This window comes from Dipodomys ordii, unplaced genomic scaffold (genome assembly GCF_000151885.1).
Source record: "Dipodomys ordii isolate 6190 unplaced genomic scaffold, Dord_2.0 Scaffold22, whole genome shotgun sequence".
Taxonomy (NCBI): Eukaryota; Metazoa; Chordata; class Mammalia; order Rodentia; family Heteromyidae; genus Dipodomys; species Dipodomys ordii.
In genome coordinates this window covers 5300314-5317232 of record NW_012267238.1, presented here as the reverse complement: position 1 = coordinate 5317232, position 16919 = coordinate 5300314, and the positions used below count along the sequence as shown (strand labels likewise).

At 53.2% G+C, this 16919-nt stretch overlaps 1 protein-coding gene across 3 annotated transcripts; it reads left to right on the top strand.

Annotated features, from left to right (window-relative positions):
• The first annotated feature begins 960 nt into the window (after nt 1–960).
• On the top strand, nt 961–16696 carry Wnt11 (wingless-type MMTV integration site family, member 11). 3 transcript variants are annotated; one of them, XM_013014028.1, is made up of 5 exons: nt 961–1277; nt 9125–9360; nt 10795–10908; nt 13596–13888; nt 16078–16696. In XM_013014028.1, exons 3-5 carry the CDS (start codon nt 10819–10821, stop codon nt 16250–16252), a joined length of 558 nt encoding a protein of 185 aa, XP_012869482.1. In that variant the 5' UTR covers nt 961–1277; nt 9125–9360; nt 10795–10818; the 3' UTR covers nt 16253–16696. The 3 variants fall into 3 exon arrangements, with proteins under 3 accessions (XP_012869482.1, XP_012869480.1, XP_012869481.1); XM_013014026.1 differs by having other exon boundaries at nt 10795–11072; XM_013014027.1 differs by having other exon boundaries at nt 1100–1277; nt 9207–9360; nt 10795–11072.
• The last annotated feature ends 223 nt before the right edge of the window (nt 16697–16919 follow it).

Sequence of the window (16919 nt, the reverse complement as noted above, 5' to 3'; positions counted from 1 at the left end):
CCTTTTTCCAACTCTGCCAAGCCCTTTAGAAAGGAATGCCTTTGTCTTTGTCTCTTCCTGAGGGAAGAGGGGCTGGGGGCAGCGGATGACTTCGGGGGGCGAGCGCCAGGTGTTGGTAAATTTGGGAGAAGCTGGGAAGGGAGTTAATGAGGTGAGAATGAAGAGAGAGGGGAAGAGCCGCGGAAAGCAACTCCGCGAGCCGCGGGCGGGCGGGCCGGCGGGCGGGCGGGGGAGCGGCTCCTCCACGGCTCTAGGGCACCGCCTGGTGGAGGGAGGTGGCATCGCGTGGGTTCTGAGCTCCGCCAGCGCCGCCAAGGTCCGGAGACCAGGCCAGTAGACTGCGAGATCCGGGACCTCTGAGCAGCCCTCGGTATAGAGAGCCGTGCCTTCCCCTTTCCCGCCCTGACGGAGAAACTGATGCCCAGAGCGATCTCCCATCTCCTCCCTGACCTCGTCTCACCGGGCATAGGTAGACGTGAGGGCAAAGCGCCAGGCACGCAGCGACGCTCACTAGGCTGAGCGGCCCCGTTCCCACCTCCCAGCCTCAGTTTTCTCGTCTGTAAGATGGAGGCAGTGGTGGTACCCATCGGAGGGCTGGTAGCTGTGAAGAGAACGTTCGATCGTGCCCAGTGCACAGAAGGGGCAAACAAGGAGCAGTGCCAAGGCCAAAGTAACGAATGAGATTGCGGGGATGAGAACTCCGATCGCGGGACCCGGGGCCCGGATCTGCTGCCTGCGCCCGGGACCCCTGGCTCTCCCCAGCTTTTGGTCGGAGTGTCGGTGCCCGCTTCTCACTCAGCCTCCAGCGGCTTCCCGCTTCGATCTCTTCCTCTCGCTGTCTCCGCCGCCGGGTCTCCCGGTCGTCTCTGGTTTATATCGTACCCTTCCCATCCCGGGCTGGTGGAATCGTTCCTCACCAGGCGGACCCGCCCTCGGCCAGGCCCGGGCGAGCCCGGCGCGGTGCCGTGCGGGGCGGGAGGGGAGGCCCGGGACGTGCGGCCTCCCGGGTCCGACCCCTCCTTTGTAATTTGAATAAAACGCCTCCCCGCCCGGGCGCAGCCTTAACCCGCCACCCCGCTTTCCCTGACTGCAGGCGGCGTGCGCGCAGGACCGGCGGCGGTGGCTTTCGGGCGACGGGACTTCGGCGCGGCTTCGGCGGCGGGGTGCGATCCCCGGGCGCTCCCGGGCGCAAGGATGAGGGCGCGGCCGCAGGTTTGCGAGGCCCTGCTCTTCGCCCTGGCGCTCCACACCGGGGTGTGCTATGGCATCAAGTGGCTGTAAGTAGAACAGGGGGACTCCCCCCCCCCAACACACACATATCTGATGGGCCACAGCTAGGTCAGCTCCCCTGTGGATTGGGCGTGCGCGATCCACTGGGCGCCGGGGTGGGGTGGGAGTGGGGGGGTCTTGGGCAAGTCTTCGTTAAGCTCCATTCCCTCCGCTGAGGGAATTGTCCGGTCCTGGACAGCTAAGGGTTGACAAAGATTACAGATGCATGGAAACCCTCCTCAGGGTTTCTGGGAAATGACATCCTCTCCAAGAGCCACAATCAAGAGGTTCTGCTCCCGGCACTGGGGCAGTCCAGGAGCTGGAGATCTGCCCAAACCCGCCTCACCCCTCCACCTGGGCCACCCCGGGGAAGCCTCCCTCCCCCTCCCGGCCCCTTGTGGGGCTTCCATCTGTCAGAGGTGATGCTCTCTGGCTGCCTTGGATCTGATAAGAGGCCCCTGGCAGCATCCAGCACTGTCTGTGTCTAAGGGTCCTGTGAGTTTAAATGATCCCTGGAGAGTGTGTGTGTGTGGAGGGACTGGGAGCCCTGGCCCCCCAGCAGCAGGGGCCATTCTGTTGGCTGATATGGAGATACAGGACAGAGGAGTGAAACCTAGCCTGTTCCTGGAGGAGCTATCCCTGAGCTGGGAGAGATAAGCTCAGGCTGTAAATAACTTCACCAGTGTCCCACTGCTTTGAGAGAGAGCAGTGTCTTGTTGTGAGAGCCCTGAGGTCAGGAGACTTTCTGAGGGGTCACGCTAAGGGACCTGAGGAGGAAGATCCAGGGCTTGACTGTTGTAGAGCTGGGGGCTTTCAGCAGGTGGGAGCATGAAACTCACTCAGCAACAGACCAGGGTGGAGAGTCCAGGACAGGAGCAGATCTGGAGCTGGGATCCTGCAGACCAAACAGTGGAGAAAGATTAAGGGGGCTGGAGATGCATGGGGGGAGGGGCTGTGGATTAGTTAGAAGACTGGGCAGCATAGCATTGGGCCACCAACAGAGTCTCAAGGTCACTGGCCAGCCTTCTGGGGCTGAGTTATCAATTAATTGATGACTCAAAGGGGACCCCCATCTTCCTGGGGCTGAAAAGAGGTACCTGGGCTCTACCCTAACACACCTCCAAGTTGTCCCTGTAAACTTGGAGAAGCCACCACCTCCTTCTACTGGGAACCCATCCAGCAAGGCTCTGGTCAGGGCTCCAGAAGACTCTCACCCCATTTTGTAGACAAGGAAGTAAGGTCCAGAGAAGGAAAGGGTCTCAGAGGCTAAGAACTGGGCTTGGGTGACATAGAGTCCATCAGGAAGCCTGCACTCATCCTGGCTCTGCAAAGGGGAAACTGAGGCTCTGAGACCCATGTGACTCATAGCCCCAACTTGATATGTGGTTTATGTGTGCGGCCTGTCTAAATCTCCTGGTCTGGGTGGTAGGTTCTACTGTTCTCTCTCCCTCTCCCTCTAGTCCCCCCCCCCTCACACACACATACACTGTGGGGTTTCTTAACTATCAGGCTGTCCTCAGTCAGTGAGGAGTAGAGGCGAGGTTTGTGTGGGCTGGCTGGCTGTGGCCTGTTGGTGGCCAGAAGCCGCAGGGTGAGTTGTGCAGGCTAAGGACTCGACTCACCCGAGGATCAGCAGACCTGAGGACCACGGTGCCTGGGCTTACTAGCCTGGAGATGACATGGACTGAAACCACATGTGGCTGACCTAAGGCACCCCCATATTGTAGGCACCCCCATCTGGTGGGCACCTGGGACAGACTAAGCAGGTGGGGGTGGGGAAAACATAGGACAGATACCTGACTGCCCCCAAAATAATCTGAGACCCTTTAATACCTTACCACCGAAGCCAGCAAGGAGGGGGACAGTTCTCGGCCATCTACTCTTGGTTGCCATGATGGTACAGAGCAGAGGAGGATCACTCTGTAAATCTTGGTGGTTGCCCCATGGGAAGAAAGACGCCAGGCTGGTTGGGATGCCCCTAAAGTCTGCCTCTCTACTAGCAATGAGCTTGCTTCTCAGCAGGGGCAGGGTCTCTCTAGGAGGGGTCCCAAGAGACTAGAAGGCAGCTGCTACCAGTCAGGGAATAAGTATTACTGGAGTCTGAGTTCCAGTCAGCAACACCAGGTCACTAGCCACTAGGCAGCGCTCAAACAAGACCCACCTCTCTGCATCTCAGCTTCTGCAGCTCCTCAGTGGGCTGGAAAGAGGCTTGGTTTGGGGTCTCAAAGGCCTGGTCTGTATATACTATGAGCAAGTCCTGCCCTTCTTCAGCCTCAGTTCCCCACTTACACACCAGGTGCTGGCAATGGTGTGAGAATTGCCTGCCAGCTTTTTGGTTGGCAAACATTACCAAAAGGGATGCACAGTGGGTTTTGCATGCACAGCACTGGGCAGGGGTCTTGTAAGGTCAAGGCAGAACTGGATCTACAGGTTCCAGACCCTTCATTTGCCTCAGTTTCCTTAACTTACAATGTAGGAAAGGAGCTGGTCTAGTCCTCTCATGGCTTTGAAGTTCTGGAACAAATTCCTACTGGAATTAGAACTCGTGTAGGCTCTGTGCCTGGAAGTTTCTCTTTCTTGGTCTTGTGCTGACCCAGCCTGACATGTAGGCGAAGAGGGGCAGGCATGAGGACCCCCAATTCCTAGGTCTAGGGGCTCACTGAGGAGTCCTGACCTGTCCCGAAGGGTCAGTGTCACCCAGGCCACCCCAGGAGTAGCTGGAAGCCCAGAGAGGGAAGAGCATGAGGGTCAAACTAGATCCCAGGCTTGTGCTCCATCCCCCTTCCCTCAGGGCTCCAGGTTGGACCTGTGGATCAAGACAACTTGAAGAGTGGAGGGCAGGAAACGGTATTTCCACAGACTCTATTACCCTCCCATCCCCGAGTCAGCAGAACCATGGGGCCTTCCTGTGCAAGATCTAAGGGCCTCTATGCCAGTGTACAGCCCTGCCCAGGATCCTGCTCACTCTGAAGTGTGGTTATTCATCTCAGGATCTACTCAGCACCAGACTGATGGTCTCTTTCCGACTCCCTGTGGGGGACACATGGGCCACAGGGTATGTTTCTGAGGCCTTGTGAGCCTGGCTGTGCTCCAGTGGTACCAACCTGAATGAATGGGTTGGTATCAGCACTGTGAGAGGCCAGATGGAAGAATTTTAGTGGCTTCAGACCCTTTAGGGACTGTGAGATCTTTGGCCTGGGACCCATCACATTCCCAGGAGAGAGGGATGCTGTGGCAGGCAGGTTCAGGAAGGTGACTTAGGGCTGGGTGCTCTAGAGCTTGCTGAGCATAGGAGATGAGCTCAGTTGACAGAGACTGGACAGGGAACGCAGGAAGGAGGCTTTATAGTATTCCAGGCCCAGATAACATCGTCCCGCCTGAGACCTTAGGCAGGAAGGCTCACCCAGGTGTGGAGCTGGGCAGGCAGAGCGGAAAGGAGAGGCAGGATTGTGCCTTGGGTGATGAGGGGGTAGATGAAGCCATTTGCCCATCTGTATTAGCAAAATAATGTCCTAACCATGGGCATTGAATGTTGTGGACTGGGAAACCGAGACTGAACTTGCCCTATTCACATGGTAGGTGAGTGGCTGAGTCAGAACTTGAACCAAGAGACCCTCGACTCCTGAGTGAGGGAAGCCAATGGCCCCCTCAGAACCCCTGGCACAGGCCTCCCCTGTGAACTCTCTGTTCCCTCTTGTCCTTTCCTCCACCCTCTCCCCTATGCCCCCTCCCCTAGATAAACCAAAATGTTTCCAATTAGGGGTCTGCTGGAGCAGGCAAGCCTGGAGAGATGTCCATGCTGGTGACTCCCCCGCCTCCCGCCTTAATCCTTGATTACCTCCCCAAGGGGGATTTAGTTAGACGCGGTCATTACCACTAATCACCAGATGACCGCAGCGCCGGCCCTCCCCAGCAGTACAGCCGCTGCCTCCGCACGCTCCGAGGCCTCCTCCCTGCACACCGGCCATTGCTACCGACTGGCCACGCCAGCACTCCTGTCCCAGCAGCGGGTTGCTGGGCACTGGCCTGGGCCTTTGCCCTGTCTCCGGCCCCCACCGCCAGGAGCCCCAGAATGGATCCCACAGGTCCTCTTGCCCTCTGAGAGGAATTCTCCTAGCACCCTGCTTCTGGCTGGCTGGAGAGAGGGAAGCTGGGATGAAAGGGTTCATGGGGTCCCCAAAATTTCCCTTCAGCCAATGAGATAGACACATCGAGAGCCCAGACTGACCCCTCCTTGAGACAGACACTGCTCCTGGCTTTTAGGCACTGCCTGCCTGCCTGCCTGAGCTCCCTAGTAAAGGTTGGACTCCCATCGCCCTGCTTCTGAGTTGCGCAGGGGCCCAGGGAAAAGCCGGAAACATAGTGAGCTGCTTGAGCACCCACTGGGCACCTGCTGTGGACCAGATACTTGGTCCGCTATCCCTCGTGGGATCCTTCCATTTTAAATGGAGAAAACTGGTCCAGAGGGAAGAAAATTAGCCAGAGTGAGTCAGGGCAGGCTCAGGACAGGCTTTGTGGACAGCTCAGTGCAGAGCAGGAAGACCCCCCCCCCCAAGAATAGGCTACACCCACCAGGAGGGACCACTGTAGAGGGCTGGATCTACTGGGCTGCCTAGCCTCAATGTCCTTGACTGTGCCGGCAGGCTTGGCTAGGCTGAGCCAGGGCTTCCAGGGAGGGAGCTGTGGTACTGGGGGCTGGGCACTGCTAGCCACCAAGAACCCTGGGAGCTAGACTCTGTGTGTGTGTGTGTGTGTGTGTGTGTGTGTGTGTGTGTGTGCGTGCAGAGCCCACCCAGACAGGGTTGTGGGGATGCTGACAGACTCTCTAGAACGTGCAACAAGAGCCTTCGAATGGTTCCACTTAGGCTTAGAATCTAGGTGAGTGCATGCTGCAGTGGCCACTGCTGGCTGCTGGAGCTAGGACACACCCAGCATATCCTTATTCATGATTTGGGGGTAGGGATGGGCCAGGGCTGCAGGGAAGGGGGACTGCCCAGGACACTCACAATGGGCCACAGGCCAGCTGAGTTATGGTGTCCTCACATCAGACTGCCAGCCCAGGCCCACTTCCCTCTGTCTGCTTCCTAGGTCTATCTTAGGTTTATGTATTTAGGGGGGTGATGTGTTATGGTTGGACATGTTACAGGGAGAAGCAGGAGGAATAAAACCAACCTACTGCTGGGTGCTGTTGGCTCAGGCCTGTAATCCTAGCTATTCAGGAGGCTGAGATCTGAGGATCACGGTTCAAAGCCAGCCCGGGCAGGAAAGTCCGTGAGGCTCTTATCTACAATAAACCACTAGAAAACCGGAAGTGGCACTGTGGCTCAAGTGATAGAGCACTTGCCTTGAGCTGAAGAGCTGAAGGACAGTGCCCAGGCCCAGAGTTCAAGCCCCATGACTGACAAAAAAACAAAAACAAACATACCAAAAAAACTACTAAGCCATGCACCAGTGGCTCTCTCCTGTAACTATATTCTTTTTTTAAAACCCACAATATAGGGAAGCTGCAATAAGTGAACTGCCATAGAATGAAGGAAGACTAATCCTAGCTACTCAGAGGGCTGAGATCTGAGGATCAAAGTTCAAAGCCAGTTCACAGGAAAATCTGTGAGACTCTTATCTCTAATCAAAAGCGGAGCTGTGGCTCAAAGCAGTAGTGTGATAGTCTTGAGCACAAAAGCTTAGGGACAGTGCATGTAGTCTTGAGCACAAAAGCTTAGGGACAGTGCATGATAGTCCTGAGCACAAAAGCTTAGGGACAGTGCATATGCCCAAGTTTAAGCCCCATGACCACTACCACCAACAAAATCAAACAGAACAACTTACTTTGTATTCAGCATAATATATTATCTCATTTAGCCCTTGCCTGCATTTTGTATTGATGCTCAGAGAAGATCATCAATTTGTCTAACACTATACAGTACATAGAGGGCAGGGCTTGTGCTAGAACCTAGGTCTACTCATTTACTGCAGTCCAAGATTTAATTGGCTCCAAGTCTGAGTATTCCAAACACTTGGAATTCATTATCTCATTTAAGTCTTTTCATAGAGAGACTTAAGTAGGAATGGCTATTGAAATAAATGAGGACTGTGAGACCCAGAAAGATTAGGTCACTTATCTAGGTCACACAGCTGGTACTCAAATCTTGTTTTCATCTTTGGACCAGCCCAGAAGTTGGAACAACTGAGCCTTTCCTGTTACTTGATGGCTTTATCCAGCCACTGAACTAGTAGCTCCTGGAGAAAATGATCTGTGTCACACACATTATAGATCATTTGGCTACAGGAGGAAACCAAGCATCAGGACAAACTGGATGAAGGCAAGTTATTTGGAAAGTCCCCCCCCCTTTTTTTTTTTGGTCACGGGGCTTGAACTCTGGGTCTGGGTACTGTTACTGAGCTCCTCAGCTCAAGGTGAGCACTCTACCACTTGAGCCACAGTGCCACTTCCAGTTTTCTGTGGTTAATTGGAGATAAGAGTCTCATCGACTTTGCTGCCTGGGCTGGCTTTGAACCTCAGTCCTCAAATCTTACCCTCCTGAGATAGCTATGATTTCAGGTGTGAGCCACTGGCACCCGGCTGAAAGTCCCTATCTTATTTGAACCCATATTGGAAAATACTGTTTGTAGGTATAGATACTGAAGCTCAGAGACAATCAGTGATTTACTTAAAGCTCCACAGAAAGATAATGGCTAAACATGGGTTTCTAAGTTCTGGATCATCACAGAATTGAGTGTTCATTAACCCTTTAGTGGTAATCCTTTTTGTGGGTATGGACTTGACAACATAATAAATGGGTTTAAACAACAATGACAGAACATTGCTAACTTCTGTTGTGCATATGGTAAGGACTCAATTAATAATACAAGTAATTATTATTATTATAGTCTAGCAGTTTGCATGGTTTCTAGCACAGAGCTGCCCAGTGCTGGATACATGTTGAATAAGGAGTAATAATTTACAGGTGTAAGAGAGCTAAATTAAGCAGTGGATGAGCATGCTTGGTGAACTGCAGACGTGGTCAGTGTTAGTATAATTATCATGTAGGCAGGATGGGGATTATGATTATACATATGGTTAGAACTTGAGGCCCAGTCAAGGCCAGTGATGGGAGGGGGCTCATTGCTCTGTGAGGGAAGCCTTTGCCTCCTGGTTTCCTGACTTCCTTCTAAGAACTACTCCAACGTCATCTGAAATTGATCAAGATGCATTGTTCTCACAAGCTGACATGTTGAATTGAAACCCCTTTGTACAACCACTTTAGGACAATAATGACAATAATAATAATGAACCAGGTGCTGGTGGCCTGAGATCCTAGCTATTCTGAAGGCCAAGCTAGCCCGGGAAGGAAAATTCTTGAGACTTTTATCTCTAATTAACCTCTAAAAAGCAAGATGTGGAGTTGTGGTTCAAGAAAGCTCAGGTCCAGGTGCTGGTGGTTCATGCCTATAATCCTAGCTACTCAGGAGGCTGAGATCTAAGGATCATGGTTCAAAGCCAGCCTGGGCAGGAAAGTCCGTGAGACTCTTATCTCCAATAAACCACTAGAAAACTGGAAGTGGCGCTGTGGCTTAAGTGATAGAACACTCGCCTTGAGCTGAAGAGCGCAGGGTTAGTGCCCAAGCGGAGTTCGAGCCCCACAACTGACCAAAAAACAAACAAACAAAAAAACAGCTCAGGGATGGAACCCAGGCCCTGAGATCAAGCCCTGGTCTATCACATAATATCAACAACAACAGCAACATTATATAATAAAAGTGCACTGAAGGGCTGGCTGGGACCAGTAGGGAATGTGGAGGTCTCTTACCTCTCGTTCCCTGATTTTCTTTCACTGATTGTTTTTGGGGTATGCAGGGCACTATCCAAGACACCTGCGGCCTTGGCACTGAACCAGACGCAGCACTGCAAGCAGTTGGAGGGCCTGGTGTCTGCGCAGGTACAGCTGTGTCGCAGCAACCTGGAGCTCATGCGCACCATCGTGCATGCCGCCCGCGAGGCCATGAAGGCCTGCCGCAGGGCCTTTGCTGACATGCGTTGGAACTGTTCCTCCATCGAACTCGCCCCCAACTACCTGCTTGACCTGGAGAGAGGTAGGGACTGCAGGGTTGCTCCTTGCCTGTGGGAATGAATGAATGGATGCAGGCATAACTTCTGTGTTTGGATAGGTGGGTGAATTCACGGGTGGATGGATGAGTGAATAGATGGATGGATGTGCAGATGGACAAGGCATGGCTGGCTGGCTGGCTGGACCATGAATCATTCATGATTTGGGGAATGCATTCATGATTTGGGGAATGAATAAACATCGACGAGGGTATATATCAGCACATATAAATGAACAACGGTGGCTGCAGTGTGCCCCCAGGCCACTGCCTGCTGTACTGAAGGCTCCCAGGAGAGGATCATATAGTGAGACTGCTACAGAGCCCACCTTCAGGCAGGCGGCGGTCCTAGGTGGTCTTCAGTCCAGCTGCTGGAAATTGCTATGAGGCACAAAGTGGTTAAGGGCAGAACAGCTGTGGAGCAGACTTCCTGGAGGAGGCAGGTTTGTTGTGGGGGGGAGGGCAGGCAGTGAGGTTTTAACCGCAGAAGCACCCCAAGGGATCTTGTCTCTTCTGCATGGTAAGAACTTCTCTCACGTATTTTCAGCATGGCAACTTTCCTTCCAGAGTTATCTGAACCACAGGGCAAGTCTGCAGGCTGCGTGTAATCACTGAGTTCTGCAGCTAAGGGAACTGAGGCTCCAGAAGGAGAAAGAACTGCTGGTTAAGAGACTCAGGAACTTTGGACTTAGGACTCAGCCAGGGCCCATGGCTCCCCATTTATTTCCTAGGACTGATGTCACTGCTACATTGCTGACTTCAAACAACAAACAACAAAAATGTATTGTCTTGGGTTAGCCTGTGGCATAGTGCACCCCTGTAATCCTAGCAATCTGGAGGCTAAGGCAGAAGGATGATGAGTTTGAGGCCAGCCTGGGCCCTGTAGCTGCATCACATGGCCCATGCATACCTTGTCATTATGGCGTCTGTGTGTCCACATTTCCCTCTTCTTCTGAGGCATTGGCTCAGGGCACTTCTGGTCCACTACAATCTCATTTTAGTGCAGTTGATCAGCAGATTTCTCAATCAGATCATGCTCACCGGTCCTAGGATCCAGGACTTGAATCTATCATTTGGGGAATACAATTCAAACCCACAGCAGGCTCTCTGCATACTTGTCTGGTTCATCGGGATACAACTTCTTGAAGGGCCTTAAAGTCTGGGCCTTCATTTCTATAAAGCATCCCCTGACACTGTGTAGTGCTTAGAGATGCACATGCGCAAGGGAGAGAGAGAAAGAGAGGGAGGGAGGGTGGGGGCCAGTTGTAGGTGCGGATGTAGGTGGACAGGCTGGTGGTTCCAATACAATGCACCTGACCATCCTGGTGACCAACCCCAACCTGCACGGCCCCACAGTGAGGTGCAGTGAAGCAGGTCCTAAGTCTGGGTTGGTCTTGCTGACCCGCACCTCGCATCCTGCAGGGACCCGGGAATCTGCCTTCGTGTATGCGCTGTCCGCCGCCACCATCAGCCATGCCATCGCCCGGGCCTGCACCTCTGGCGACCTGCCGGGCTGCTCCTGCGGGCCTGTCCCAGGTGAGCCCCCCGGGCCCGGGAACCGCTGGGGAGGATGTGCGGACAACCTCAGCTACGGGCTCCTCATGGGGGCCAAGTTTTCCGATGCTCCTATGAAGGTGAAAAAAACAGGATCCCAAGCCAATAAACTGATGCGTCTACACAACAGTGAAGTGGGGAGACAGGTAACCACCCACCCCACCCGCCCCAGAGGGTGTGTTTGGGCCATCGGCCAGGAAAGTGCCATGGTGGGCCCTATCGGGGTGGGGGATGGGCCCTGGCCACCCACACCCATTGTGTCTGCTGACCTCCCTCTGCTCTCCACAGCAGCTTGGGCTTGCTTGGCAGCCGCTGCCCCCACCCCTCTTCCTCCTCTTCTTCCTCTTCCTTCTCCTCCCCTCTCTCCCCCCCCAAAAAAAAATAAAGAACACGGAGCTAGGAAGAGGATCAGGAGCTCTGATTTCTGCCCTTGGCTGTCTGGCTGTAAGCTTCCTCTCTAGCCTCTGTTGTTCCCATCTATAACATGGCGATGAGGAGGGGGCTGGGGATGAGCGAACCTTACACCATCAGTGGTCAGCTTGGACTGACTCAGGAGCTTCACCCACATCCATCCACTAATCCCAGCCTCCAGGACATCTACTGTTACCAATGTTTCACTCATGTCCCAGCAATTGTACAGAAGCCTGGGTGATCGAGTGTGGTAGTGAATGATCAGACCTTTTTATTTTTTGAAAATTAAAAAAAAAAAGTCATGCCAATCTGCAATGCAGGCACTGTGCCAGGCACTTGTGTTTCTCTCCCCTGGTTGCAGCAACTCTAGATAGGTACTATCCTCATCTTTCCACAGATGGGTGGGGAGAGACCCCAGGAGGACAGAGGGTTGTGTGCCCCAACATCTCCTAGATTTGTTAGCTCATTTTATAAAGGCATTGGATGAGGCCAAAAGGGTGTAGAGGGCTTAGCCGGGACACCTGGCACAGGAGAGCCATGTGGGTAGGTCTTTGTGCCCTCACCTCTCAATGGCCTCCCTCCTGTTGGCATTCTAGGAGTCCAGGCTATCCTTGGACAGTCTAGAAACTTGAGGCCTATCAGTGCTCCTATCTCCCAGCTCTGTGAATGTCCCTATCTATGGGGACCCCTCAGAAACCCTTTACCCAGCCCTGTTCTCACCCCATCGGCCATTCCTGAGCCTCCTCTGGAGGACCTTCCCCTACCTCAGTGAGAAGAGGGTGCTGGGGCTCAGGGCATGTCAGGCCAGCTCCTGGAGCTGCCATCCCCACCAGCGATAGGGCTATGTAAAGAGTAAATGAGACCACAAGTACAATGGCTTCCGCTGGCCCAATTGGTCTTAGGCTACTGGGTCCTTCCCCCACCTTACACTGAGTCTGGTTTACCTTAACCTGATGACTCACAGGCCTGAAGCCTGGGTTCTGTTCACTTCATTCCTCTGCCACTCCTGGGTTTGTGTAGCAAATTCCAGACTTCATACCCAATGCATTCTCTGGCTCCATACTAGCGGATGATGAAGGGAAAGAACTCCAAGTTTCCTACCTTCCCTCCCTCCCTTCCTCCCTCTCTCTCTCCTTCCCTTCTTTCTCTTCCTTCCTTCTTTCTCTTCCTTCCTTCCTTCATTCCTTTCTTCCTTCTTTCCTTCCTTCCTTTCCTTCCTTGCTTCCTTCCTTCCTTCCTTTTCTTTCTCTCTCTTTTTTCTTGTGTCAGGGCTGGGGCTTGCACTCAGAGCTAGGGCCCTCTCTTAGCTCTTTGGGCCAAGGCTGGTGTTCTACCACTTGAGCTACCCTGCTACTTCTTGCTTTTTTGCTGGTTAATTGGAGATAAGAGTCTCAGAGACGTTCCTGCTGAGGCTGGCTTTAAACCCACATTCTCAGATCTCAGCCTCCTGGGTAGCTAGGTAGGATTATAGGCATGAGCAGCTGGTGTCTGGCCTGAACAGGAGTTTTCAGAGCCAATATTGATTTAACTTTTATAGCTTGCACCCCCTTTTGTATGTATCATCTGATTCAATCCTTTTAGCCTCTGCCAGGCAGGAATATAACAAAGAGCAGGAGAGAACAGGCCAGCTGGGAGTGGGAGGGGCCCCCAAGCACCCACCCTGCCTCTTCCTCGCTCCCTCCCTTCCTCTCTCCTGTCCATCCTTCCCATTCCTCCTTATTGCCTTCCTTCCTGCTCTTCTTTGTTGCACTCTGTCCCAGCAAGTGTTTAGTGAGCTCCAAGTTTGTGGGAGAGAAAAGGCGAGGAACAGTTAAAAAGCTGAAGCTTTGGAATCATCCCCTAGGACATGGATTCAAAAATCCCAGCTTCACAGTTTTCTAGCTGTGTAACCTTGGACCTGAGGCTCAGCCTCTCTGAGCTTTTGTTACCTCTGTTCTAAGAAGAGGAAACAGCATCCTTCTTGGAAGGGCAGTGTGATGATTAATCCCTATTATGTGTCAGTCAGGTGGCACACAGTAGCCACTTGATACGTGGAAGGCTTTAGCCCAGCTAAGGCCACTCTTTCTGTCCTTCTCAGCCACTCCTGCCCCCAGGGCCAACATGACCTACTACCCTTTCATTAGAGCCAATCCCTTCATTCCTTGAGGCTGGAATAGGTGGTGAGTCTTTAAGAGCACCAAGCCATGTGGTGAGCCAGGGTCCCAGACAGGCCAGGGAAGGCCTTCTGGCTGTCCAGCTAACACCCCGAATGTCTGCAGGCTCTGCGCGCCTCTCTGGAAATGAAATGTAAATGCCATGGAGTGTCTGGCTCCTGCTCCATCCGTACCTGCTGGAAGGGGCTGCAGGAGCTCCGGGATGTGGCTGCTGATCTCAAGACCCGCTACCTGTCAGCCACCAAGGTAGTACACCGACCCATGGGCACCCGCAAGCATCTGGTGCCCAAGGACCTGGACATCCGGCCCATAAAGGACTCCGAACTCGTCTATCTGCAGAGCTCACCTGATTTCTGCATGAAGAATGAGAAGGTGGGCTCCCACGGGACCCAAGACAGGTAAGGGTTGTGCCACCCCAGCAGGCATCCGCCAGGTATACAGGGGAGGGAGGAGGCCTGAGAAGAGATTGACAGTCCAAGGCGCCCCCTGCAGGGCTCATAGGAAGAGTGCTCACTCTGGCCTGGGGAATGGACATTGGTGAGGTTCCCAGCATGTATTTCCCCCTGGATGAGAAGGGATAATGACTATGTTAGGAGACTGAATAGGAAAGGGCTGCCCCGCATAGAACAGGGGCAGAGAAAATGTGTGTCCAGTGACCACGTGAAGGAGAAATATCCTACAATCCATTACTGAGCAAAAAAGGACCTTACAGGCACAAAGGAAGGTAGAGGTGGGGAAGGGTCTGCCAGCCATAGCCCCTCAAGGAAGTGTGCAGAGCAGAGGGAAATGGAGGCCTCTGATCTATGCAAGCTAGGGTCTCCACAGCTGACCCAATCTTGGCTCTCAAATAGGAGAGAGGAGGGAATCTATTGGTGGCTACAGACCTACTATGTGCTCTGTGGGACTACTGAGTATCCCAGTAGGCAACACTTCCTAAAGAAGGTTCTGGAGAAAGCTAGTCCTGAGACGAGTAAAATGAGTTCTGTGATCAGGTATTTCTGGGAAATTCTCTTTGACCATCTACAAGGTACAAAGACGTATCAGAGGCCCTGGGGAAGCCGCAGTAAAGGACCCATTAAGCTAGTGTTTCCCAGAGATGCTTGGCTGGGGAAATCTTTTATTAAGGAGCCCCTAATAGCATTCCACAAAACTGGTGCTCGGCGAGGTTAAAGGAATATTGAGTGGAGAGCGGGTGTCTGGGAATGTGTTTGGCACATACTTGGTACCTAGCCAGCATCTGCTTCCTCCGCAGCCCACTTTCCTGTGTCCAGGAGGGGAGGGGTGGTTTGGGGCTCCATCCCCACAGGCCAGGGCAGCAGGCTCTGTGAAGAGGCCCAGGCTCCCATCTGGAGGCCAGATTGAGGGGTTCGGTGAAGTGAAGATGGAATAGGTCAGGCCAGGGAGACAGGAAAGAGCCAGAATCTGGGCTGGTGTGAGGGTGAGGGATTTGCAAAGGGGAGAGGATTCTAGAACATGGAGAGGCTGGGTGTAGCCCACTGAATATTTCCATAGTGAAGAGAGAGTTCCCCTGGATCTGTGAATGGCTGTGTCCGAGAAGGGAGCAGCTTCAGAGCTGAGTGAACTTGAACTTGTCTTTCAGGGATCTGAGGCCCAGGCTCACTTCCTGCAGTGGGGGCAGTGAAAGTCCAAGTTCACTGTCCTAGATTCACCTCTTGGCTGATCCCAGTCTGCTCTAGGGCTTGCCCTGCACACTGGAAAAAAATGAAGCTGCCCCACCCCCACATTACCCTTCCTTAGCCTTCCCTCCAGGTCCCCTACAGCCCCCTCTAGGGACAGGCTTTGTGTCACTAGACTTTTACTTCAATAGCAAATACCCCAAACTTTGTATCTCTGCCTGCCCTGCCTACCTAGCTTGAGGATGACCCCCCTGAATCGCTGGCTTTTCACTACGTGGGCTGATGGCAGCAGAAGGGATTTCACAGGAACCTTTCCTGGCTCCTCCTGTAGCTTAGGGAAGGGAGTTAGGCAATTGCCTTAGTACCAGAGTTGATCGTAGACCATAGCCAAGATTGTCACTGAGAGCTTGAGCAGCCTCCACCCTGTGCTGGAGCTGCTTCATCTGTACAATGCACAGGAGTGGACTCTCAAGCCTCAGGGAGGTAAGACGATCCCTTACTGAAGGACAGGGACACAAGGTGACTATCCTGTAGTAGATGCTTCTCCACACACAAGGACACTCTTACTCGTCCTCATGTCCTGTGTCATGTTCAGTGTTTCAGAATTTATCCTGGGATTCTAAATGTAAAATCAGACAAGCACACACGACTTGCCCATCCTTTCCAATACAATGAAAGGCTATCTATGAAGCCAAGGTTATTAGGGACACTGTTTTGCGGGTCCTTCCGATATTCGGAAGAAACCGAAATGAGATTATCTTCCAAGGAACAGCTTATTGGAAACATTGAGGGAAAGTTAAGCACCCTCAGGGTCAGATTACCTAAAAGTTCCCTAATACCTTGCCACTTTTAAAGGGGCTCAGTCGGCAGGCTGCTGGGATGTGGGGTAGGTGCCAGGCGCAGGGGGTAAAGTGAATGGCACTGACCTCCTCTTCCCACCTCACCCCCAGACAGTGCAACAAGACGTCCAACGGCAGTGACAGCTGCGACCTCATGTGCTGTGGGCGTGGCTACAACCCCTACACGGATCGCGTGGTGGAGCGGTGCCACTGCAAGTACCACTGGTGCTGCTACGTCACCTGCCGCAGGTGCGAGCGCATGGTGGAGCGCTACGTGTGCAAGTGAGGCCCCGCCCACAGCTGCTCCATTAGCGGCGCGTGCACTCTGGACTGGTGGGGGGGGGCACTGCCCCACCCACAGGGGCACTGAAGCCCTATGGACTTCCTTGCAAATTCTGCATGCCCAGCGTGCTGTGCTTCTACTTGGAAGCCACCAGGAACAGAAGGCCTGGACAGAAGGGCCAGGACATCAAAGAAAACCGATAGGATTAAAAATAACCTGGCAGCCAGAGGCCCCCCGGAGTGCCCACACCATGCTGCCTTCCAGGCTGGCCTAAGGAGCCAGGGGCAGAGAGAGATGGGTGAGACTGTGCGGACTTGACCTTTGAAGTCCAGAGAGAGAGAGAGAGAGAGCAGCTTTCTGGAATGTTCTGCGGGGCCCTGGGCCCACCACATGGAACCACTAGCTTGGGTTGTAAATTTTTCTTTTTTTTTTTTTCCTTCTGGGATGTGGGAGCTACAGAAATATTTATAAAACAGCTTTTTTTTGGGGGGGTGGCTCACTCCAGTTCCTCTTTATATATTTTATATATATATAAATATATATAATCTATATTTTAAACAAGCTTTTGAAACAGCTGTACAAAATAAATGGTGAGCGAGCCCCAGCCTGCTCCTGCAGTCTCTGGCCTCCTCTAGTGAACCCAGCAGATCCTGAGGCTAGTGGAGATGAG